This window comes from Anguilla anguilla, chromosome 14 (genome assembly GCF_013347855.1).
Source record: "Anguilla anguilla isolate fAngAng1 chromosome 14, fAngAng1.pri, whole genome shotgun sequence".
Taxonomy (NCBI): domain Eukaryota; kingdom Metazoa; phylum Chordata; class Actinopteri; order Anguilliformes; family Anguillidae; genus Anguilla; species Anguilla anguilla.
The window spans coordinates 20,445,495-20,469,552 of NC_049214.1; the positions used below are offsets into that span (position 1 = coordinate 20,445,495).

The 24,058-nt window shown below is 49.6% G+C and overlaps 1 protein-coding gene across 8 annotated transcripts in view; it reads right to left on the reverse strand.

The window, feature by feature from the left end:
• Positions 1-513: 513 nt before the first annotated feature.
• Positions 514-24,058, reverse strand: part of LOC118212180 (probable E3 ubiquitin-protein ligase HERC1) — a 65,860-nt gene continuing 42,315 nt past the window's right edge. For 7 of the 8 annotated variants that reach the window (XM_035389830.1, XM_035389833.1, XM_035389831.1 and 4 more), the window contains 36 exons: positions 23,781-23,908; positions 22,919-23,127; positions 21,731-21,999; positions 20,824-20,876; positions 20,524-20,721; positions 20,129-20,303; positions 19,771-20,005; positions 19,200-19,413; positions 18,494-18,753; positions 17,268-17,395; positions 16,008-16,132; positions 15,373-15,588; positions 15,034-15,161; positions 14,742-14,941; positions 14,503-14,617; positions 13,847-13,978; positions 13,554-13,655; positions 12,123-12,296; positions 11,594-11,875; positions 11,056-11,121; positions 10,406-10,531; positions 9,715-9,853; positions 9,389-9,570; positions 9,104-9,259; positions 8,889-9,011; positions 8,704-8,806; positions 8,360-8,529; positions 7,516-7,654; positions 6,667-6,836; positions 6,232-6,401; positions 5,943-6,108; positions 5,377-5,453; positions 4,931-5,183; positions 4,146-4,298; positions 3,530-3,835; positions 1,952-2,137 (listed from right to left, as the gene is read on the reverse strand). In XM_035389830.1, coding sequence (XP_035245721.1) covers positions 1,952-2,137; positions 3,530-3,835; positions 4,146-4,298; positions 4,931-5,183; positions 5,377-5,453; positions 5,943-6,108; positions 6,232-6,401; positions 6,667-6,836; positions 7,516-7,654; positions 8,360-8,529; positions 8,704-8,806; positions 8,889-9,011; positions 9,104-9,259; positions 9,389-9,570; positions 9,715-9,853; positions 10,406-10,531; positions 11,056-11,121; positions 11,594-11,875; positions 12,123-12,296; positions 13,554-13,655; positions 13,847-13,978; positions 14,503-14,617; positions 14,742-14,941; positions 15,034-15,161; positions 15,373-15,588; positions 16,008-16,132; positions 17,268-17,395; positions 18,494-18,753; positions 19,200-19,413; positions 19,771-20,005; positions 20,129-20,303; positions 20,524-20,721; positions 20,824-20,876; positions 21,731-21,999; positions 22,919-23,127; positions 23,781-23,908 — 6,028 coding nt within the window. Of the gene's footprint in view, positions 2,138-3,529; positions 3,836-4,145; positions 4,299-4,930; positions 5,184-5,376; positions 5,454-5,942; positions 6,109-6,231; positions 6,402-6,666; positions 6,837-7,515; positions 7,655-8,359; positions 8,530-8,703; positions 8,807-8,888; positions 9,012-9,103; positions 9,260-9,388; positions 9,571-9,714; positions 9,854-10,405; positions 10,532-11,055; positions 11,122-11,593; positions 11,876-12,122; positions 12,297-13,553; positions 13,656-13,846; positions 13,979-14,502; positions 14,618-14,741; positions 14,942-15,033; positions 15,162-15,372; positions 15,589-16,007; positions 16,133-17,267; positions 17,396-18,493; positions 18,754-19,199; positions 19,414-19,770; positions 20,006-20,128; positions 20,304-20,523; positions 20,722-20,823; positions 20,877-21,730; positions 22,000-22,918; positions 23,128-23,780; positions 23,909-24,058 lie in introns of all 8 variants that reach the window. The other variant, XM_035389829.1, reaches the window with a different exon arrangement.

Here is a 24,058-nt window from a genome sequence, read left to right on the forward strand (position 1 = left end):
TCAGTACATGGCAGTTGACTTGAAATAAAAGCAGTTAATTAAAATTGGTGATTGTACTCTGCCTTCAAGCAGTTTGGATTTGCAGCTCATATGTCCTTTTATGGTAGTGATTTAAATAGGTGGCGTCACACAACGTTTACATGGTCAAGACTACCGACCTTGGGTGAAATGAAAAACAAAAGTTTCTTCACATTAGACTCTTCTGACCTTGGTGTTTAGACACAACTGGGAATTAAGACCACACCATCAATGGCCCTTTTGGGTTTAATTGCTCCATTAAAAAGTAATAGATTCTGAGGGACATGTCTGGCCTCTTGGAAAATAGATTGCCTGTACCATGCAGTAAGGGAATGGGCTGCACCATTTCCTGGTTTAAAGTCATTTAACTGAAGGGGGAGTTTGGAGTTGCTCCTTGTTACTCTGGGGCATTAGGCATTTGTTCAAAGATTCCTCAATTCAGTAAGGTTCCACTTCTGTATTCATAAATGAAAGCTAATGGAAGAAGAAACCACATTTTGCTTTTTGAAACACACTGAATTTAATGTTTACACAAAACTGCTCCTCACATGTGCATATTCTTTTTTTTAGCCCCAAAGCATTTGACGGACCATCACTGATCATTCAACAATGCATACAAAGTCTAAAGTGCAAACATTACAACAACCATGCCGTCTTGAGTACCACAATGGAACGTTTCCCTCAGTGCAGTCCAGTACTGGGCATTCCAGTACCATTATTATTCCCTTAGTGGTTTTCAAGTTTTCAGCAAAAAAAAAAGAAGATGCTTATGAGCACCACTTAAAATGTTTAGTAATATAATTGCTATAATGTATTAAATTGCAGTCCATCTGTACTGATGTATCTGTACAGAAGCTGGACAGCCTCTCCTCCAACGCTCCATGTTGAGAAACCGCCCTAGGCTTTCTGGGACAAGCTAAAAGTGGAATATGCACTAAAGCATGGAATCCTAGACTACCAATAGTGACCAATATAGTTCCACCCACCCCACATTAAAAAGCCTTAATTCTTATAATGCATTTTAAAAGGGCAAAAACACAGCATGTTAAATTCACTACTCTTCACAACTGCAGCAAATTACCAAAATCCACTTAAGACGCAGTAGTACCAATTTTTGGCAAATAAAAATTAGTATGAGTGCATATGTGCATGGCATTTGGGTATACATTCGTCCAACATACACTGGTGGAGAGACTCTTTATTGATAAGACTACTGACAAACTTAATAGGGAATACAATAACCTGTATTTCAATACTATGTCACTTTCCTCTCTACAATTCATCAAAGCCACGGCAGCACACATTCTGGTCTTTCTTGACAGCCTTTGCCACAATGACCGGATATTTAGCATACAAGTTTTAACAGGCTCAGAGGTGTACTGAAAAAGACTAATCTGTCAGTTATTAGTGTTAAATCACCCACTAGGCCATTTCACCATGTTCTTATTTTACACTTGGCCAGTCATCCGTGTCAGTCAGGTTCAAGGGCACCAGTAAATTCATTACGCGCTGTTCCCAAAGTTCACAGGCATACAGTAGGCGTTGAAATAATATTTCTCCATTAATAGATGCACAACCTTGCCAGTTAAGGCATTTTTATAATTTCCTGCCACGCAGAATTGAACTGCGTAATGTCTTTGAAAAAAAGTGAATTGTTTTTAAATAAAAAATACTCTGCGTCATGCAGGAACACTGCAGCTGAATGATTGCTTCTTGATTTTTTTTTTTTTTTTTTTTTTTTGAGGTGAACTCTTGATCCAACTCTCGAGGATTTTCAGAAGTGCATTATGGGTACGAGTCCCACATCTCTGTCCCCAACAGCACTTTGATACCACATTCCCAGAGAGAGCTCTATTGCACCATAAAGAAGAAGAACTACAATAAACAGTTGTGCTTTCAAGTAATGGCAGCCATTTTGAGCCGCTTGTCTCACTTAGTATTCTGTGTCGGAGCCCTCTGCTGGGTCACTGTTGCGTGACAGCATGTAGTTGTCCATGTCAATGGAGGGACAGTTGTGGATGGAGTAACGTAGGCGCTCGGCTAGCACTGCCTGGCTGGTGTAGGGTGGCAGTCGTAACTGGAAGAAGCAGGTCTGGGCAGTGGGCAGGCCATTGATTGGCTGGAAAGGAGAGATTTTTTTAAATACCACAGGTATTTACACAGCAAGTGCAATACCCAAAAATCATCTTTATGCTGTGAACTGGGTTCTATCAAAAGACTTGAGATCAGGTTTCCACATCAATTTTTCAAATAGCTCAAGTTATCAATGTCAGAACTGGAAAGAAGTCCCATTGCACAAAATGTGTCACTGCAATTTCAAATGTAGATCTGTGGTTTTGTGAGTGTCTGTGTGTGTGTGTGTGTGTGTCAAAGACAGAACAGTGTAAACAGACTTTTTAAAACATGCATTTTAAAATAGACTTGTGGTAAAGCTTGCCAGTTTTTAATTAAAACTGTAGGGCCGTGAGGTGTAATCAAAGTCCGTACTGAGCATTAATGATAACGGTTCATCTTCTTGCTGCCCGAAACTAGCAGGATATGTAAATAATAATGGCTACAGTTGCACACTACGGTCCCGGGCATCTTATCTACACATGCAGTGGAGGAGAAGTGTGGAAGATAAGGTGAAGGTGGGGTGTCATTTTCACCAGCAGTTGCAATAAATCAGACAGGAAAGTCGATTGAGTGTGCTGTGTGTGAGCTGCATCACGGGCTGTGATTTCAGCTCTGCAGATTTGTACCACTCTGTAGGCAATATGGAGGCAGTAAATTATAGAAATATACAAACCAAAAACCGTTCTTATGTCATCAATACAAATAGGTTTGAAAATTCACAAGTCAGTTTTGAGAGACATGGTACAACAGAGAGTTGTATTTGAATTTTGGTGCGGCCAATTTTGTATATGTGCGTCAAGAAATACAAGGAGAGTGCTGTTCTGGATTTTTATCAATTACATATATGGAAATTTACTGATATTGGAAATACCGTTGGATGTTAACATTCATTTGTGATTACGTACAATCATAATCATCTTCGGTAGATAATACCTATGATACATTATGTTAAATATGTAGAAATGCAATTCAAGAATTCTGAGTTCATCTATGAGAAGAAAAGCCCCAGAAGCACTAAACTGGCCCAAATGTGCTGATATCATTAATTGCATTTCTCTATTTTCCATGTGACACTTTAATTAGATGCCATCTACATTAGCAAGGTCAATTATGTAAATGTGGGCTCATTAAGAACATGACAAACTGCCTGGGTATTCGTTGTATAATAAAGTGAAATGGGGCCAAATGGGACATGCCCCCACCACAACAATCATTTGTCTAAAATAGCTTAGAACTAAATCACAATAGAAAAAAGACCAGTAAAAGTTTAACAAGACAGGAGAAAGGCAGGCTTAGCCAGCTTCACAGAACCTCAGCCAACTGCCAGCACCCCCAACCTGCTTACTGTGTGGTTCTGTAAATTACAGGGCCAAATGGGCCAGCTTTTATCTCTTACCCTGTCGACCTTGATGATCTGGAACTTCTGGGTGATGTCAGCCGGGTTTGAAGGCAGCCTGGACCTGCCCGAGACGAAGCGCAGGAACAGCACTCTCTCCTCATTGGTGAATTCCTCCAGGCTCTGCCACAGCCAGCCTATCAGCTGGTGGCTGTCGGTGATGTCGCGGTAGCGCACCACCTTCTTGAGCATCTCCACGGAGACCTCGGGCAGGCCGCACACCATCTGCTCCAGCTGTTTGGCGGTGAGGAGGGACAGCAGGGGCACTGGGATGATGGAGGACATGCCCTCCCGCACTGCCACCACCTGGCAGGACAGGCCACACACAAGCAGGGTTCAGCTGCGTCAGTTCAGCTCAGCGTAGCGCAGGGCTGCCCAACCCTGTCCCTGGAGATCTACCGTCCTGCAGCTTTTTATTTAAACCCTAATTTGGCACACCGGATTCTACTAATTAGCAGCTCAGCAAGACCTCAAGCTGTTAAATGTGGTGTGCTTTGTTTGGGTTGTATTGAAACCCTACAGGACAGTAGATCTCTAGGAACATGGCTGAGCAGCTCTGGTCTGGGGTTTTATGGTCTCTGCAGATACAAAATACACAGCGTGGGATCCAGCTCACCTGCCGATCCATCTCGTGCAGCCTGTAGTCCAGGGTCCGCTCCACGTACTCGTTCCTGTTGCCAAAGTTCAGAGGGATGTTGTGTCCCCCTGGGACTACCGGTACAAGCCTCCCGTCTGCACTGTGGGCCGTAAAAGAGTCCAGAGGAATCATCTGGAAAGAGACAGGAGGTGCATGACCGCATCAGTACTGCAAGTGTTCCAGTCCTTCATTTCTGCACGTCAATCAATCTTTTTCGTTTCGTGACGGCGCTTCACAATGGCAATTTTCCAGAAGTAATAACAAAAAAGAAAAAGAAAAAAATAAACAAGATCCCATTTGATAAATGTTTGATAATTAGCCATACACAATTTCCAAAAATGATGCTTACCAAGGCTGTGAAAATGCAATATATTCAGGGATGTGTGAGTAACATATTCACAGCCTGTCAACAGGAGAATAGCTTCATATTTTAGCTAATGAAGTTACAGGGACAGCTGCTTAAAAAAACGCATTTGAATTCTGAACCATGTTCTTCAAGCCTGGAACTGAACTTGACTGCTTGATGATGCAAGCTAGCCTTCCTAAAATAAAATAAAAAGTCTCATAAACTATGAAACCGTTACCAGCGAGAGTTACAGAACAAAAAAGCATTAGATTTTATGACTTAATGAAAACACAGGGATGTATAACACCATATAACATTAACATTTCAGTTTACAGTTTGAGTTCCCCTTGAAGCTTTTCCACCTAGCATGAACCCCACACAGACCCAGGCCCCCTCTGACCAGGAGAGAGTCTCTCACCACGGGGAAGTTCTCCTCGGTGATGCTGCTGTTGTCCAGGTGGAGGATGCTCTGTAGGGAGCGGTAGGAGAGCAGGTCCACTTCCTCCAGGTCGGGCCCGCCCAGGGGGATGGAGCACAGCTGCTTCCACACCCACGGCGCCAGGTGCAGGTCCAGCGGCTTCTTGGTGCGGATCGCCACGGCCATCAGGATGCCCAGGAACCGGAACTGGACCATGTGGTCCTCCGACATGGCCGCCGGGTTCAGCAGGAACCTGAAGCGGCCAATCACACTCTCCCATCAGCACACGGGTCAACCGTCCCAACACCTCACTTTGTTCCGACCGTGCTCGCATTTTTACCCACAAGAACAATTGCGTATATTTATGTAACAGACATGTCTGTTTGCATTCATGGTGACAGCGCTGAGGCCTTAGACAGACCCTGCAGCAGGCTGTTCCTCTTTACCTGTCGGTGTTGCTGCCCACGTCAGCAGAGCTGTTGGGGGTGTGAATGAGCAGATCCACTACGCCAGACTCCAGCTCCTGAGGACAGAAAGCACAGCCCACAGCATTCAGGGTTCTGCACACTCAGCACTCGCTCCTTATGTACGTCCAAAGTGGCACAGGGGGCCTCTGCTTTTCTTCCAGTGACAGTAATTCCAATAATGCAATTCCACAAAATTCAATAAGCAACCAGGCGGAGAACTTATCAGTCTCCTTCCAGAAATGCACAGCTACACTGCAGCCTTATGAATCACAAGAATTATATCATGTTTTATTTAATTATACCATCAAATGCCCACATATATCATTCACTACCTAAATAAGATGCATAAAGTTTATTTAGATTAAAGTTTTAAACTGGGACAGCCGGTAGGTTTTATGATTATAATGATGTGAAAAGTAAATGAAGCTGTACCCTAATTACAGCAGTTGGCACAGGCCGTGGCTGCGGGGAGAATAACATGTTCTTGGGTCCTTGTTCAGAACAGCGAGTGCCCCGGTACGCCGCGGTCCGGGCGCTACACTCACTTGGCACATTTCGGTGATGGTGTCGTCGAACACCCCGCCCGCGTCGTCCGCCCCCTCGCCCACGAGCTTCACCTTCCAGGCGCGGGACGGCAAGCGCAGCTCCGTGGGGTTCAGGCTCACCACCTGCTTAGCGATCTGCACAAAGATTGGCTTGCTGGAGCGCCCCCTGTAGGACGGAAACCAGAAAAGTGCGGAACACTATTACAGTCTCATATTTTTTGAGATGCACTATTTAAATGGCCAATGTGTCTGATTTAGGGAAGCTCTGCTATGCTAATGATCATCCTACCTGGTGGATATCCTCTTGACAGTGATCTGAGGCCCGTAGGTCTTGCCCTGAGTCATGGTTCTCCCGATGGACCGGACCAGGGGCAGAGTGTTTACTTTGGGGGACAGGAGGCCCCTCAGCTGGCCCTGAACGATGGCCGAGGTTCCCGAGCTGTAACGTGAGGCTGAAACCTGCAAGCGTCCAATAAGTGACATCAGTAGATCAGGTCCTCATTCAGCCTGTCTGTACAGTGCAATACTACAGTCCCTCAGCCTCAGTGGACTTTACACATACTCTTATAGTTCTATTAGCATGCTAACAATCAAATAAATCTAGCCTACATTACAGTTCTCCATAAAGAATGCAGGTCTGGGAGATTCTGATAATGAAAGGAGCTGAATCACCCAGATTCACTTGCTGAAGAAGTCTGACGCTGTGCAGGCTCTGAGCCGTTACCTGGTTCCTGGGGTTGAGGTTGAGTAGCCGCCAGGACTTGTACATCAGGTCAGAGAAGTGGTAGAGGACCCGGAGGCGGGTGTTAAGCACATCTGGGCAGCAGTCCTTCAGGGCGTTGTACTGGGGGGGGACAGACTGAGGCCGCCCCAGCTGGAGGGCCGGAGAAGCACCTGAGGGAAGCGGGGGGGGGTCATGTGAGGGAAACACCCCTGGGAAGGAACAAGTCGGATACATCCAACTCAACATTGGGCATTTCCTTTGAGAACTCAGCGATGTTCTTTATCGGAGTTTGCTGACATTCAATGTTTCTGTGGGAAATTGAGAGATTGAGATGCAGATACTGTAGCAGACCTTGGGCTGCAGGGTCCACTCCAGGCTGTCAAGGTGACACTGATAACCATGTGAAGTGAAAGCTAATCTCCCCAAGTTCCCACTATTGTTAAATATGTTTTGGTAAGGTACAGAATAAACCACCAACTAACAACAACAACTAAAATCACAGAACACCCAGAGGCAATTAATTGGCGCTGAAATTAAAAGATACCAGATTTCATCAACTAAAAAGTACAAATAACCAAGTCCACAAATTTTCCCAACTACTATACCATGAAATCTTTTCACTGTCTTAGTGTATGTATGTAGAGCTTTAGACAGAAATGATGTGCCAATGGGTGCTGAGGATCAAGCCAGCGAAGCTGTGTGTTGTGGGTTTTGACAGGAGCATTGCGTATTGCTGGTCATCCGCTTTACGGACCGGGGGCTTTGGTTCTGCGCTGGGTGCTGGTCACGTGCTTAGCGGCGTGCTGCGTGCCCTGCGGAGCGCGGTGATTCTCACGGGCCGGGGCGTACCTGGGGCTCGGGCCGCGGGAGGGGGAGTGGTCCAGGCTGCGCTGTGGCACCGCCCACCTGAGATCTGGAGGATGTTCTTCCCTTGCAGAGCGGTGACCAGCGTGGGCTCCTTCACTGGGCTGGAGTGGCCCAGGCCCAACTGCAACAGAGAGACACGCCCACGCAGCCTGTCAATCTTTAAATCCCGCCTCGACAATCCTGCGGCACCCTCGAACGGGTTATTCCACAGCTCTGAGTAGCTTTGGGGAAAAAAAACCTCTGGATCTTACAGGAAAAATGCAATTACTGCTTTGAAAAGCTTCCATTAATCGCTAAATTGTTATTATTTAATGATAACTTCACAGAGAACACACAGAGTGCTGCTCTCTGCAGTGTGTTTAGTGTCACGGCTCCAGCTCCAGTAGCCTTTGGTAATGATAATAACTGCAGAGTGAGTGCTCAGAGTGCCGCTCTCTGCAGTGTGTTTAGTGTTAAGGCTCCAGCTCCAGTAGCCTTTGGTAATGATAATAACTGCAGAGTGAGTGCTCAGAGTGCCGCTCTCTGCAGTGTGTTTAGTGTTAAGGCTCCAGCTCCAGTAGCCTTTGGTAATGATAATAACTGCAGAGTGAGTGCTCAGAGTGCTGCTCTCTGCAGTGTGTGTAGTGTTAAGGCTCCAGCTCCAGTAGCCTTTGGTAATGATAATAACTGCAGAGTGAGTGCTCAGAGAGTGCTGCTCTCTGCAGTGTGTTTAGTGTTAAGGCTCCAGCTCCAGTAGCCTTTGGTAATGATAATAACTGCAGAGTGAGTGCTCAGAGAGTGCTGCTCTCTGCAGTGTGTGTAGTGTAACGGCTCCAGCTCCACTCACCTGGCCCTCGCAGTTGCAGCCCCAGGCGTACACGTCCCCGGTGGCGGACAGGGCCAGGATGTGCTCCGCGCCCACGGCGACGTCCTCCACGAACACAGCCTCCAGCGCCGGCACCACCTGGGGACGGTCGTGGTTCTTCAGCATGGAGTCCGGCAGGCCAATCAGCCGCTCTAGAAGTGGGGAAGGGGGGAGGGGGGGAGGGGGGAGGGACACAGAGGTCAGGTGCACATGCCACGCCTCCACGAGTCCATGGGATGCCACGTGTGGGGAGCACTCACACACAGCTATAAAACATCTCTGAAAAACACACACAAATCCATCACATCCGCCCTAACAGTCATTACCTTGCCCAAATGTGTACACATGTCCATCCTTCGCCAGAGCGACTGAAAACTGACTCCCACAAGCCAGCTTCTTTATTCCTTTGTTGCAAAGGAGCTCCACTTTCTGTGAAACACACACACCTGTGAGAACACACAGTTAACAGACCGATGGAAGCGCACGCTGGGTCTGTAACCGGGAGCCATACCTGAGGATAGCACTTCACAGTGCAGGGGCCTGTGCCTAATTTCCCATAATCCCCATCTCCAAAGCCCCAGACGATCGTGCCGTCCGAGGACAGCACCAGAGTGTGGTTTACGCCGCAGGACACCTGTGAAGGACAGGAGGGAGACGGGCGTCGGCCATGCTGCGCTGGTGCTGGAGTTACACGTGCAGCCTTGCGTGAGAAGCCTCTCCACGTACCTGCCCGACGCTGTAACCCTCCAGAGCCATCACCCGCTCCGGCACCATTTTGTTGGACGTTGACCTCTGACCCAGGCGGCCGCAGTCTCCGCTCCCGAAGGTGAAGAGCTTCCCGTCCGAAGTCACCACGGCCGAGTGTTTGAACCCGCAGGCCAGCTGTTTCAGGGGAAAAAAAAAGTCACGTGAGCTTGTATTCATTTGGTCTGGATACACCAGCACGCGAACGCACGTGAGCGTGCATGTGAGTGTTCGTTCGTGTGCGCGTGTGCCTTGCTGCAGGCCTACCTGCACCACCTCCTCCCCCTGCAGGGCCTCAATCTGCTTGGGCCGCCTCTGCCTCTCGCTGTTGCCGTGGCCCAGTTTCCCATAGTCCCCGTCGCCCCAGCTGAACACCTCGCCCGTCTCCGTCAGCGCCAGCGAGTGGCCGTCCGAGCCGCAGGACGTCACCAGCTGGGTCACCACGTACCCTGCGGGGGGGGGGGGGGGGGCGAGAGGGGGGTCAGCGTCCGGGTGACTGACAGGCCGACCGTGTCATCACTGCGGTAAACAGAGGCTAAAATCGCACTGACTGGAATTTCGGTAAGACCAGCCGTTTCAATGCCACACCGTACCTTGCAAGGCAGAGATCACGGTGGGGGTGTACAGATCGTCAGAATTCCCCTGGCCCAGTCTCCCATAGCTGCCCTCTCCCACAGCCAGCACTGTCCCATTCGCCTGCACCAGGAACGTGCAGTTCTGTCCACACACAACCTGAAACACACACAGCACCCAACAGTTTCTCAATTTGCTTTGTGTTTCAATATATTACATTGTGGCACACAAAATACATTTTTACCACAGACTCCCACTAACTGTAATTGCAGAGTTGAAAGCACACCAGCTGTACATGGGAAAGTTCATTTTAATCGGTGTGTATGACTGGAATTACCTCTATAGCAGAAGCAGGGACGGAGGGCCAATTCAGTTTCTGGTTTTCATGCCAACTTCTGGCCTTAATTACTTAATTAGTCTTAACATTTACAAAACCTGACATTTAAGCTACATCTCTTGATAAGTACATGAATTACTGCCAAAGAGTGCTCTTGTGTCCCAGTATAAAAGGTTTTACTGTGATCTAATCTACGAGGCAGCCAGCGTTGGTGTACACAGCCAATTAGCTCAAGTAGCCGGGGTATTTAGTGGAAACAAAGACCTGCACACACACTGGCCCTGCAGGACCGGAGTGTGTGCAGACACAGATAGCCCCTCTGGTTTTAGATGACTGAACTGCCCGAGTGAATGTGCTGAATGCGGGGGGCGTACCTGCTGCGTCTGACACAGCGACGGGGCGAGGGTGGGCACCATCAGGTTGGTGCCGGCGTCGGCCAGCTGCCCGTGGCGCCCGTTGCCCCACAGGAACACCTCGCTCTTCCCGCCCTGCTGCCAGTCCTGTCGAACGGACATCAGCGTGACGCGCGTGCCGAGCCGGGCGTCTGCTGACACCCTCCACCAATCATCTCCCCCCGCACACTGCTCCACACGCCACAAAGCCTCTCAATGAGACGCCCTCAAAAGGCTGAGTCAAGCCTTTCTGCGCCCCCGTACCCCGCCCGTTATAAATGTGACACTGCACCTTTTAAACGCCAATGCGTCTCACATGCCCCCTGAAATCCTCTAGCCCTTGGAAGAGGACCAAGAGGACATTTTTTAATATAAAATACAGGCCGTATCTGAAGTGTACAGCCAGTGTCTGAGCGCGCCCAGAGTTAGCAGGTGAACGCGCCTCAGTGATGTATTACCCAGATGACAGGATGTGGCAGGGTCAGCTCTACGTGAGCCAAACAGAATGAAACGGCAGCAGGCGGCACACCTCTCAGACAGAGAGAGCCCTTTCTCACTGGCCCCAGCGCCTGTGTGTACACGAGCACGACACCCTCGGAGTGTGAGCAAACACACGCGCACGCGTGACGTACCTCAGGCCTGGTCGTGGCCCAAGACATCAGCTGCTCATCCATCATGAAGCTCCATTTACAGTTATCCTGGAAAACAATCCATCATGGTACTCTTTGACATCAGTACAGGTAAGTCCAAAGAATTATTTAAATCAGGGTTGTCCAATGTTGTCCTAAAAGAATCAGTGTGTATGCAAATTTTTTGTTCTATCCCAGCACTACTTATCAAGGTCTTGATTAAAGCCAATGATTAGCTAATTAGCTGAATTAGGTGTCGTAGTGCTGAGCTAAAATAAAAAAAACTGCACCCCTGATGATTGGACACCCCTGACTTAAATGCAATGGCTGTATTTCCAAAAACAAAATTAATTCAGGTAGCCGTGTCAAAGACCATGCATTTTTTTAACCCTATGTCTTCCCTGTACAACCAGACGGAATCAGAATCAGTTTTTTTAATTTAAAAAGCTCAGCTTAAACCTAATATCTCTGCCCTTACAGTAGCAGTCCCTGACAGCGTACACATGCACGCTGGCAGCACAGAGTGAGGTTTGTGCTCTACCAGAGGTCTGGTGATGTCGGCCCCAGCCTGCTGGAACTCGGGCACAGTGAAGGACTCTGGGAAGGCGGTTCCCCGGGCGAAGGCCTCGGCGCTCTTGACGGTGGTGGAGAAGGTGAACAGCCAGCTCCACTCGCTGGGGCAGGGCTGGGGCTGGGGGCTGGCGTGGTGGGCCGGCGTGGGCTGCCGGCACAGCAGCTGATCCAGGGACAGCCCCACGATCAGCGAGGCCAGGCTCTGCAGGAAGCCACTGTGGACCAGCTGGTCACCTGCGTTCACATGACTCTGCGGACCAATCAAACGCCAGAATAGTTATGAGATGAGAAATAAGGGGGGAAATTAGACAAATGGGTCAATGAACATATTTCCCAAAAAGGTGGCATTACCCTCAAATCCTTGTAAGCTTCCATTACATTGGTGTAATGTAATGTAACCACATATTACATAAGCAATCACTCTCCAGGCCAAGGTCAACTTCTTCACTAAAATCATTCGTATGTGGCTAAATTATGAGCACGGTCGTCACGGTCACCTTCTCATAAGTGTACTGCTCCTGGAGAAGGAGGGGAAGTCTCTCCAAGAAGACAGCCATGCAGGGGGCCTTGTTCAATCCCACAATGCCCTGCGCCCTGAGGACCATGCGGCAGGAGGCCAGGACGTGGTTTTGGGAGATCCAGTCCGAGGAGCAGCGGAGCAGCAGCACGTCCTGGGGAAGGGTCACACACTAAGTTTACAAATGCTTCACAAATTTGCGAACAGACGGCAAAAGAAAATGCTAATCAGTGTGTGTTTCCATCAACTACTGTTATGCAAATATTCTGAAGAGGGCACCACGAGATTAAGTAATCAAGAAAGTGCCAGCCAAACAGTTACGGAGAAATACTCGCTCTTGAAAGAGCAATCAAAACAGCCTTGTCTTGGTTATGCATGGCTGTATTACATGCAGCCCAGAGACACTGAAGGGGGCATGCAGTAATCTATTTAATCACATTTTTGGGCTTTCTGATACGGAAGCATGTGACTTAGGTCCTCGTCACATCATTATTTATTCAAAAATGTTTCCGTCACCTGTCTATGCCCATCAGCACATCTCCTCTTTATCAATATGCCACCGCTTCCACCTCGGCCAAGCGCTAAAAACATTTTTTGTTTTTTATTTTCAAATTTCAGGCATTTCCACTCAGGTTTATTCATGTGCAAATTCAAAATTAGCATTAAAAAGTTGAATGAAAACCCCACAACAGTGTAGAGTGTTTTCTGTCCCATAAATCCAGCAAGAGATGTGCATCTCCCTCATGCTTTCTGCCATTTTCTGAGATACCTTTTTATGAAAGTCTATGCTTCACTTTTATAGAATTACTGATTATTGAGAATTACTGGGTTGAGACTTTAATTGTGAATTGTCAGACAGAATTGCTAATTCAGTGGTAAACACCTGTGTTCTTCGTTGCCTTCACTAAGACAGCAACACAGCTCAAATTGTGCACCTTCACCCTCATCTTATAGGCAAACTATCCAGTATTCCCTAATCTTGACCCTACCTGTCAAACCAAAAACCCATTGTGTTAAAACCCAGTATAACAACCCTTCAAAATTTACATCACACATTAATTAATGCACGTGTATATTCATTAGTTTCTGCTGATTTATTAATTCTCAAGTGCACATAAATCTTACCTACAAAACCACTTCACATTTTACGGACTCAACAGAGACAAATTTGAACATGCCAACTGAAGCTGAAGCTACTATATCAGAAGTAATTGTTAACAGTTTAGATTAATAATACAGGAAACCAATTTCCTCTTCTCTTCTATCTACAGATGTCTCGTGCTCTCTCTACAGGTGAAAAATAATGTATGCCCCTAATCAGATCATGAGAGGCAGTGACTGTCACTTTTAGCACTTCTCATCATCAAGGTCACATAATAAAGGCATATAAATGACCCGGCACGTAGCCTACCTTAGACCTTCCTGAGCAGGCAGCCACCCCCACATTTGGGATCCAAGTGGTACTGACCACTGAGCCCAGACCCGTCATCACAGTCTGCAGGACTGATCCATCCTAAAAGAAGGGAGAGTCACAGTGTCAGGGCAACCAGGCCGATCCACGGCCATTCCCAGGCATCTTTAAAATGGCAGATACGCTGAGTGATTGGTATGAGTATTTCAGCTTGTTTCCGCCACCCCGAGACCCCATTTTGCAAGCTTCTAAGACAGGGACCGTACAGAAGAGAAGCATGGGCATGTGCTCACCCGCAGAGACCAGATGTTGAGGAGCCCCCCTATCCCCCCAGACAGCAGGGCCAACCCGCTGGGACAGAAGGAGAGTGTCTTCACTGCAGTGATGTGGCCGTTCAGTCTGAAGATGCACTTGGCACTGCCGCGCTGATTAGACAGGGGATTACAGAATTACAGGCACAGACAGCACTGTCCCTCACTGAAGGACCTTTCTCTGCATCTACAAACAAAATGCCCTCACTGTGAACCTGAGGTGCAGCCTATAATATATACAGATAGGCAGGAAAGACAGTCGTGCTGACCGAAATTCAATACCATCAAGGATACAGGATAGAGAAGGGTTTAAACCACAATATGCAAAACAGACTTTTGTCAGAATTGTTAAATGATAAAAATGAGAAGTATCATATGGCTGATTTGTACTCATCGCTGAAACTATGTTCACCCAGAGATTAAGGCATTATTGTAAAGAGTAATTAGAAAAAGTAGCATAATAGCAAGACAGAAACCACTTCAACCGCACTGATTAAACAGACCCAAAAATAGAGATGATCTCTACAATTGATAAAACTAATGATCGCAATAATAATAATAATAATAATAATAGTTCACTTGAATAGTATAGTAAGTATAAATTCAATATTTTAAAATGCAGACCACGGAAAAAATACCTTTACATCGCTAATCTTCTCTTGGTTGGCAGAATTGTTCAAGAAGTTTGGTACTGACACAGTGGTGCCCCCCTGTGGAACAGTCCAGACGCACAGCGCGCCATTTTGGCACCCTCTGAGAACGGAAGGGCACGCAGTCAACACCACACCACAGCGGAAATAATTACGCTCGTTACCTGTCCCAAAATTAAGAGCGAACGTCCCAGAAAAGTGTCCCACCCCCCCCGTGCCGTACTTACACAGCCAGCATGAGGCGGGGGTCGGGGCCCCTCCCGGGGAGCGGGCACCACTCGGCGGTGTTGGCGGTGCCCGTGTGGAAGAGCGAGTAGAGGGCGAGCCAGGCGCTGCCCACGCGGCCCCACACCTTCACCACGTCCGAGCGGCCCATGGACAGCAGCAGGTGCCCTGTGGGGTCCCACCTCAGGCCGCTCACGCTGTCCTGGAACACAGTGAGGGGAGGGGGGGGTCAGTACCTCCCCAGGGGCGGTGCGTCACGCTGATAAGGACGTAAGGAGCGGGCGGCCCCCTCACCGGGAACGCGGACAGGATGAGGGGCTGCTCGCTCTGGTAGTACTCGGCGGTGGCCAGGAGGATCTTCCCGTCGGGGTAGCCCACAGCGAAGGGCTTGTCCAGACTGTACCAGGCGATGCACTGCGGAGCTGCAACAGACAAACACACGAGATGAGCCAACATGGCTGCATGCCTCGGAATAAAGTTCATTTCTTCATTCATTATTAATTACGCAAGTGAACAGAAACATGAAACTGACCAGAGAACAAAGAATATCTCTGTTGAGAATACATTTTTATTCTTATCTCACTGGGGGAAAACATTTATAATAAATAAATCAGGAATGCAAGCAGGACTCACATTCTTTCCTCTGGCAGTGCGTCAGCTCAGTGGTCTCCACGTGAAGCGCCTCTGTGACCTCCAGCCAGCAGAGGGAGCCGTCCAGCCTGCCCACCAGCAGGCTCTCTGTGGGGCTGGCCTGGCTGGCAGCACCCTGTCTGGTACAGGGGGAGGACTTCTGCACCCAGGAGAGGGCTGTCACCCACGAGGGCTGACTTTCCATGTGGCTCAGCGACGCTTAAAAACAAAGCACATCTAGCACTTCAAACTACTGTCAAGCAGCCTTTTGAAAATCCGCTGAATAAATAAATGGTACTTTTACATCCAGGTATTCTATGGTGTACACCAGCGATTCCCAACCCTGCTCTTGGAGATCTACCATCCTCTATGTTTTCACTCCAACCCTAACAAAGCACACCTTATTCAACAGCTAGAGATTTAATTCAGCTGCTAATTAGTAGAATCAACTGTGCCAAATTAGGGTTGAAATGAAAACCAACAGGATGGGAGATCTCCAGGAACAGGGCTGGAAACCGCTGGTGCACACTATTGCTCTTTTCCATAAAGAGTGTGACAGGGCCATTTTGCAGCCTGATGGAAGCAGTCTGTTAGAGCTGGCAGCCCAGCAGGAGGACCCTGAGATGGCGCTGGCTTACCGCTAACGCTCCAAATGTTGATGAGCTTGTTTTGGAAAGCAGCCAGGAAGGCTCCACCTGCGCTCCAGCCGACCGAGGACACCCACTGCACCCCCACGCTGCTCTCTGAGCTGGGCCTGTCCTCACTGCGGGGAAAACCCATCACACTTACTCACCGCTTACTCACAACTTACTCACAGCTTACTCACCGCTTAATCACCGCTTACACACTGCTTACTCACCGCTTACACACTGCTTACTCACAACTTACTCACCAATCACTCACCGCTTACTCACCACTTGCTCCCTCCTTACCACTTACTCACCGCTTACTCACAACTTACTCACAGCTTACTCACCGCTTACACACTGCTTACTCACCGCTTACACACTGCTTACTCACAACTTACTCACCAATCACTCACCGCTTACTCACCACTTGCTCCCTCCTTACCACTTACTCACCGCTTACTCACAACTTACTCACAGCTTACTCACCGCTTACACACCGCTTACTCACCGCTTACTCACCGTTTACACACTGCTTACTCAACCGCTTACTCACTGCTTACTCAACCGCTTACTCACCAATCACTCACCACTTACTCACCACTTGCTCCCTCCTTACCACTTACTCACCGCTTACTCACCACTTACTCACAACTTACTCACTGCTTCCTCAACCGCTTACTCACCAATCACTCACCGCTTACTCACCACTTGCTCCCTCCTTACCACTTACTCACCGCTTACTCACCACATACTCACAACTTACTCACTGCTTCCTCAACCGCTTACTCACCAATCACTCACCGCTTACTCACCACTTGCTCCCTCCTTACCACTTACTCACCGCTTACTCACCACATACTCACAACTTACTCACTGCTTCCTCAACCGCTTACTCACCAATCACTCACCGCTTACTCACCACTTGCTCCCTCCTTACCACTTACTCACAACTTACTCACTGCTTCCTCAACCGCTTACTCACCACCCACTCACCGCTTACTCACAGCTTACTCACCGCTTACTCACCGCTTACTCACCACTTACTCACTGCTAACTCACCACTCTCACCACTTACTGCTCACTCACAACTTACCACTTACTCACCACCTACTCACCACTTACCATTTACTCACCACTCTCAGCACTTACTCACCGCACACTCACAGCTGCCTGCCGCTCAGGCCTGGCAGAAGAAAAGCTACCTGAACACACTGCACACACGTCTGTAGCAGCCGTACTGAGGCTTTTCCTCAGGAGACGTGCGCGTACCTGAGGCTGCAGGTGTGGGTGCTCTGCAGCTCCGCCGTGGTCTGGGAGATGTCCCACAGCCGCACCGTCCCGTCCTGAGCGCCCGTGGCCAGCAGCCCCCGCTCGCCGCTCCAGCAGCAGCTCGTCACCTGTGGGGACACGCCGAGAGCTGCCGTCAGAGGCCTGGAGAAGAGCAGCCCGTGATGCAACACCTATGTTCAGCTGTGTAGGGACAGAGCAGAGCAGCCTGCATGGACAGAGCAGAGCAGCCGTGTGGGGACAGAGCAGAGCAGCCATGTAGGGACAGAGCAGAGCAGCCGTGTGGGGACAGAGCAGAGCAGCCGTGTGGGGACAGAGCAGAGCAGCCGTGTGGGGACAGAGCAGAGCAGCCATGTAGGGACAGAGCAGAGCAGCCGTGTGGGGACAGAGCAGAGCAGCCTGCATGGACAGAGCAGAGCAGCCGTGTGGGGACAGAGCAGAGCAGCCATGTGGGGACAGAGCAGAGCAGCCGTGTGGGGACAGAGCAGAGCAGCCTGCATGGACAGAGCAGAGCAGCCGTGCAGGGACAGAGCAGAGCAGCCATGCGGGGACAGAGCAGAGCAGCCGTGTGGGGACAGAGCAGAGCAGCCGTGTGGGGACAGAGCAGAGCAGCCGTGTGGGGACAGAGCAGAGCAGCCGTGCAGGGACAGAGCAGCCACAACGCAAGCAGCTCACGTCGTGAGTGCATGGCTCAGTGCTCCCATTTCATGAGCATTAGCCCCTGAAAATTGATGTGTGCTACCTGGAAAAATAATTCAGAATCTGAATCTATTAGTTTGTTCCTAAATTTTTCAATTTAGAAGCACATGTGCACCTTGTAAAGAATATTAGCGTAGAGCCCTGAAGTGATGTTATCATTAGAGAATTTCACAGCCTAGCTGGTATAAAGGTGCAAGGTTTCTACTGAGTAAATTAATGAGCTAATGAAAGACTCAGTGTGCAGGTTGGGGTTAGGACTTAGGAATTAGGGGTTAGGGTAGGGGTTAACGTCAGCGTTAGGGTGTACCCTGTTCTGGTGTCCCTCCAGCTTCTTCACGGCGCACTTGCGCAGGTACCCGGTTAGAGATAGAGTTAGGGTTAGGGGTTAGCGTTAGGGTTAGCGTTAGGGTGTACCCTGTTCTGGTGGCCCTCCAGCTTCTTCACGGCGCACATGCGCAGGTACCCGGTTAGAGATAGAGTTAGGGTTAGGGGTTAGCGTTAGGGTGTACCCTGTTCTGGTGGCCCTCCAGCTTCTTCACGGCGCACTTGCGCAGGTCCCCGGCCATGTCGCTGTAGGTCTGCGGCCGGGCGGGGTTGTCTCTCTCAGACGCCGCCAGGGCCTGGACCAGCTGCTGGGCGGCCCACTGCCGGTGGCTGCTGGACAGTCTGGAAGACAGGCAGCAGGCAGCCAGCGCATTGGCCAGCTCCAGGGGCCCCACCCTCGCCCCCACCTGAGGGGGTGGACCTGCAGTCCCTGGGCTGCTATTGTCTGAAAGCACAATTACTGTAATTAAACAGAGTAACACCAAGCATCAACATAGGGTGAATTTGCTCGACTAGACACAGTATGAATGATATGAACAGTAGTGCCACAATCACATTCTCTCTCAGTTTACCTTTGGGGATGAGACATTTTTTACCACACACATAAAGAGGGCTCCTCTACTGCAGCCTAGTCCTGCTGCTAAAACCCCACAGCAGAAGAAACCTCTCTTCCACCAAATCCTTTACACAATGACTCAACAAATTATATTTAGCCTGGACTGAACCAATCTAATCTATTCTCGCTGAGACTGTCACCCACTGAGGGCAGGACCCAGACAGGGCAGCGGAGCTGTACTGCAGTGTGCTGTCCTAAGTCTGCTGACTGCAGCAGGAAGGCTGACGCCGCGCAGGGGCGGAGCTCTGCGTGTTACTGCGCGCCGTGCCGCTCACCCCTGGAGTCGGGCTCCGCCCTGTCCTGACTGTAGCGGTACCGGATGCCCTTCTCTGTCAGCAGGGAGACCAGGCTCTGGGTGACCAGGAACGTGGGGGGAGTGGGGTGCTTGGGTTCGTCCCGGGACGCCTTCCCAGGGGCGTTCAGGCGGCCCCTCTGGTGGGCGTCGCTAACGGCACCGACGCTCATGCCTGTGGCCGCCGCCATCAGATCCTGGCGCCATGGAAACAGAGCAGTGTAATTTACTGCAGCAGAAGCAGTAAAGAGTAACCAAGTGCACATTACACATTCTTATACAGTATGTGCAGTGGTCTTCAAATGCATTCATATCCTTGCTAAATTCAAGCAGTAAAAAGAACTTAATAATAAACTAAGAATTTAAATACAAAAATACAATTTTTTTACTGATTCTTTTGGTCATGAGGCAAAAATTAGTTTTTGAATAAAAGGATACTTATTAAAATCTTTTTTAATTGATATTTGTTGAATACACCTGTGGACACAACTATCAGATATACAGGTATTGCTTTTTTCCATTTTAGTAAAAATGCACATTTAAAAAGGAGTCACCTGAGTGCAGATGTCCACCAGCTCACGGTAGGCGGTGGGGCTGTTGGACACGAGGGAGCCGATGGCTGAGCTGAGGAAGGTGAGGAAGGCGGAGCTCGAGCCGTGTCCACAGCCCAGGTGGTCCATGGCGGTGTGGACTCTCCCCGAGGCCGCCAGGCACATCAAGCGCACCAGGATGCGGATGTTCGCCAGGCCGAGGGCCTCCAGCCCGCTCGAGTGGCTGCACACCGAGGCGCTGCGAACAGAGCGGGAGGCAGATGAGAAACTCCCGCGCCCGTTAGCGTGCACCGCTAGCGCCGCTCTCCGCATGGCGGCTCACGCGCAGAGGAAACGGAGCGGAAGCTCCAGGGGCGGGTACCTGGACGAGGTCTGGGAGAGCGCCTTCATCACCATGCTGTAGGCCAGCAGGATCTGCGTGGTGGTGGTCACGCGCTTCAGGGCCAGGAGCCGGTCGTGAGGGTCCCGCAGGGCGGCCGCCTGCTCCCCCAGGCTCAGGGGCACGGGCGGGGCCTTCTGCTCCACACCGGCCTCCCCTGCAGGAGCACAGAGGAACCCAGTGATGTCACTCCTGATCAATTCTGAAGGTCAGTTCTGAAGAGCGACGCTACTGGACTCCTCCTAAATGTATATTTATCAGAAGTGACTTTCCATTTCTTGCCTCAAATATGAAGACCAGGCGAGAGACAGACGGCTGGAAAGGCTGGCTGCTCTTGTTACGGAGCTTGCCTGTCACACGCCGGCTGCTGCCATTACCTTTGAAAATGGAGGCCTTGTCGCTGTTGATGGAGTTAGCCACCAGCGCTCCCAGGGGATCGTGCTCGGTGAACAGGATCGGGTCCGGAACCAGCTTCTTCTCAGAGAGACCCAGAGGCCTCAGCAACACCCCGAAATCCTCCTGCCCCGTCAGCCTGTCGGCGTCGCTGTCGTCCCGGGGACACAGGTCCCACTCATCTGTGTGCACATGAGCAGAGAGGCCTCTAATACGCATTTATCACTCCACACCAGGGCTGCAAGTTCATCAGAAGGGCCCTTCCACATTACTGCAGCACGTACCATCAGAAGCACTTTCCAATCGGCCAATCAGATCAGATGCCAGACTCTTCACCCTGAAAACACATATTTCATGAATGGATGCATCCCTGGAGTCCCAGATTCCTTTTCCACAGCTATTTTTTATTTTAATTTTGAGGATTTTTGTGGGAAGCACAGATATGTACACCGCAGCGACCAGGACTAAGACATAATAAATATCTCTGCAAGATGACTACAACCCTATTATACAAAGAGCTATTTTACAACCCCGAAGTGCAAGCTTGAAGTGATTGAGTTTCACACCAATCCTCATTAATATTTACGCAGCAGGTGGTGAGGCAGCGTGTTGGCACTTCTGTCCGACTGTTTTCGTCCTGCTGGTTTTGGTGGTGGCAATTTTACACCTCGGATGTGAGAATGTGAGCATTCTGGTTTTTAATCAAATGCCTCCCGGTTTCAGAAACTTACAAAGGAGAATTTTAGTTTTCTTGTCCTAACTACATCTGAACTAAAATACAGTAAAACATAAAATTTACAAAATTTGAGTTGCACTTCCTCTTATGTAAGCAAAATTTTAAAGCTATTTATAATGACTAACAAAATGGAGATTTTATATTACACCTGTAAATACCATACTACATATTAACATCTAATCCTTGGGCACAGTCCAGCCCAATTACACTGTATGTTCTACTAATTAAATGTCAGCATTTTAAAGGAGATTTTCATGGCAGGCCATCGCTGCATGCATGACATGGAGCAGATATGCACTTCTCCCCGTCAGCCAGGGAAGCAGCGGATTAGCGCTCGGGTGGACAGACGGTAAAAGGGGGAGATTTGCTCTGGCGCAGATGAGCGCGTGCACCGCGGGCGCAGATGGCGGGGGGGGGGCCGCGCGGCGGCGCGTCGCTAATCCCCCGCTAATCACCTGTCGTGCTTGGGGCCCGGGTCGCCCAGCTTGGCCGCCAGGTACTTCTCCCGGCAGGGCCCGCACAGCAGGTAGTAGGGGCTGCCGGAGCCGCACTCGCCGCCGAACCAGCCGTCCACGTAGGCGCCGTTGCTGCGGTAGCCGCGGCGACCGGCGCTCTGGCCGCAGCCCGGGTGCTGGCGCTTCATGTGGCCGTTGAACTGCAGCGTGAGCGCGTCGCACAGCTCGCACTCCACCATCTCGTGGGGCTCCGGGTGCTCCTCCCCCCCCTGGCGGGACAGCGGAGAGTCACGCGGCCGTCAGCCGTCACATCCTCATCTGGCCTGACCTCTCACTCACCCCGTCCACAATAAATAATCCCCTGCAAATGACTTTTTTTTCCTTCTACTTTGCCCAACTTTTTTATGCCCTGTTTTCTATTCCTGTTTCTGTGACAGATTGTGATTGTGGGCCCTGGAGCGGACACCAGCAGGCCACTGCTCACTCGCTGCTCCTCCCAGCCCTGCAATCCACAGCCGAGCTGCAGCTTCTGCCCGGAGACAGACTGCAGGTACAGAGGAGCCCCTACTCAATCAGGCAGGGAATAACCTGGCTCACGCTACACAAAATGTATCTGTTAAGTGATCTCCCACAGACACTCACGTGGTCAGGGTCCAACCCGGACCGCAACGTGCGTGACAATAAGGCTGCAGGTTCTCCACTGGATACCCAATTAGGAAGCATGAGTCGCCCCAAAAATATTTTCTTAATTTTTCTTTCCCTTAATTTTCTTTGTTGGAATGACAGTATCATGGAAATTTTGAGAGTGAAACCTCAGGGTGCCCTGTGTACCAGAAGGACTCCATCTGGCATAATGTAAAGAGGGCACCGTTTGGCTACAAAGGAATACTTGCAATACATAAATTCCAGAAAAAAGCTATTTCTTTCTTAAACCCCTGATGAGATTTCATGTCATATCTAGGGCTCAGAGTTAATCTCACGCGCATGGCCATCTGGGCTGTCAACCTAAATTTCAGCAGTTATCCAGTTATCAAAAGAAAAAACTGTTTCATCAACCAGTTTGCAAAATGTATGAATTCTAAATGAGCTGGCAGTCTGGATGTAGCAAACATCCTACTTGATTCTATTCCAGCCTCTAATACTGTCGGTCTCTCAGCCATTTGAATTTCATGACAGGCGGCGCAGTACCTCAACCATCCACAGGGTGTCCCTCTCTGAGGTGATGAACTCAGGAGTGAGCACCTCTTCATAGGACTCCTCGTGGTAGGGGTCATCCATGTACCCCAGCTCTGACTCTTCCTCCGCTGCAAAGGGGTGTGTCTCTGCTTGCTCCGGCCAATCGGATACCCCTGGATCCTGCCTGTAGATCGGTGGGATGGGATTGGGCGAAGGGGAGTCTGAAAGATTGAGGGAGAGGCACTTAAGCAAACAGGCAGAAGGTGCTGTCAAATAATATTTTGGCACAGTATTTGGTGATTCGTAACTTGGGCCAAGGTTTCCTAAACAGTGATTCAAAGAGCAAGCAGAAGCAGTTATGGCTAACATTGGAACTTTTAGGTTTCTCTTAAGGTTTCTCATTTTCATTATATTTTCAATGTCAAAACATTAAAATAAGGGTTTGTCAGAGAACAGCTCATGGCATGTATTATGCATAACACCCACAAGGGGGTGTTCAGTAAAGGCTGCTGCAGGCTTCAAACAAACTGCTGTTCGGAACATCAAACAGCGTTGGAAAGCTCCTTTCCGACAGTTGGTTTAGTGGGTTTTGGCCAACATTTTTTGTAACATTCAGAAACAGACATTCCAAAATCTTATTTGCAGAAACTGACCAGGGGTCTTTGGAACACAGGACATTTAAAAATCTGCATTTTACAATAATTCAATTGTGTTCTGTTAAAAGTAACTAACAAACAGGATTAATCATTTTGTTGCGGTTCATGGCTCAGATCTCACGTTCCCTGATGAGTATGAAGCAGTGAAGCTGATGGCAGAGATCTCACGCTCCCTGATAAGTATGAAGCAGTGCGCGGTGAAGCTGTGCGTCTCTCACCCGCTCTCCTGAAGGAGTTCCTGTGCCCCGCGCTGGTGCGCTGCCGCCGGGCCGGAGGGGGCCTGTTCCTGGTCAGGTGCACGTCCAGGAAGTTCTCCCTCTCCACAAGATCCAGGCCGGCCAGCATGCTGCCAGTGACACAGGCCAACAACCAATCAAATGCTGATCCGAAGCAAGGGGATGGCAGCAAACTGAGGCGAATGAGCTGTCATGCTCGGTGGCCTGTGTGCCAGCATACCTGTGTGAGCGTGCATATTTGAGTGTGTGTGTGTGTGTGT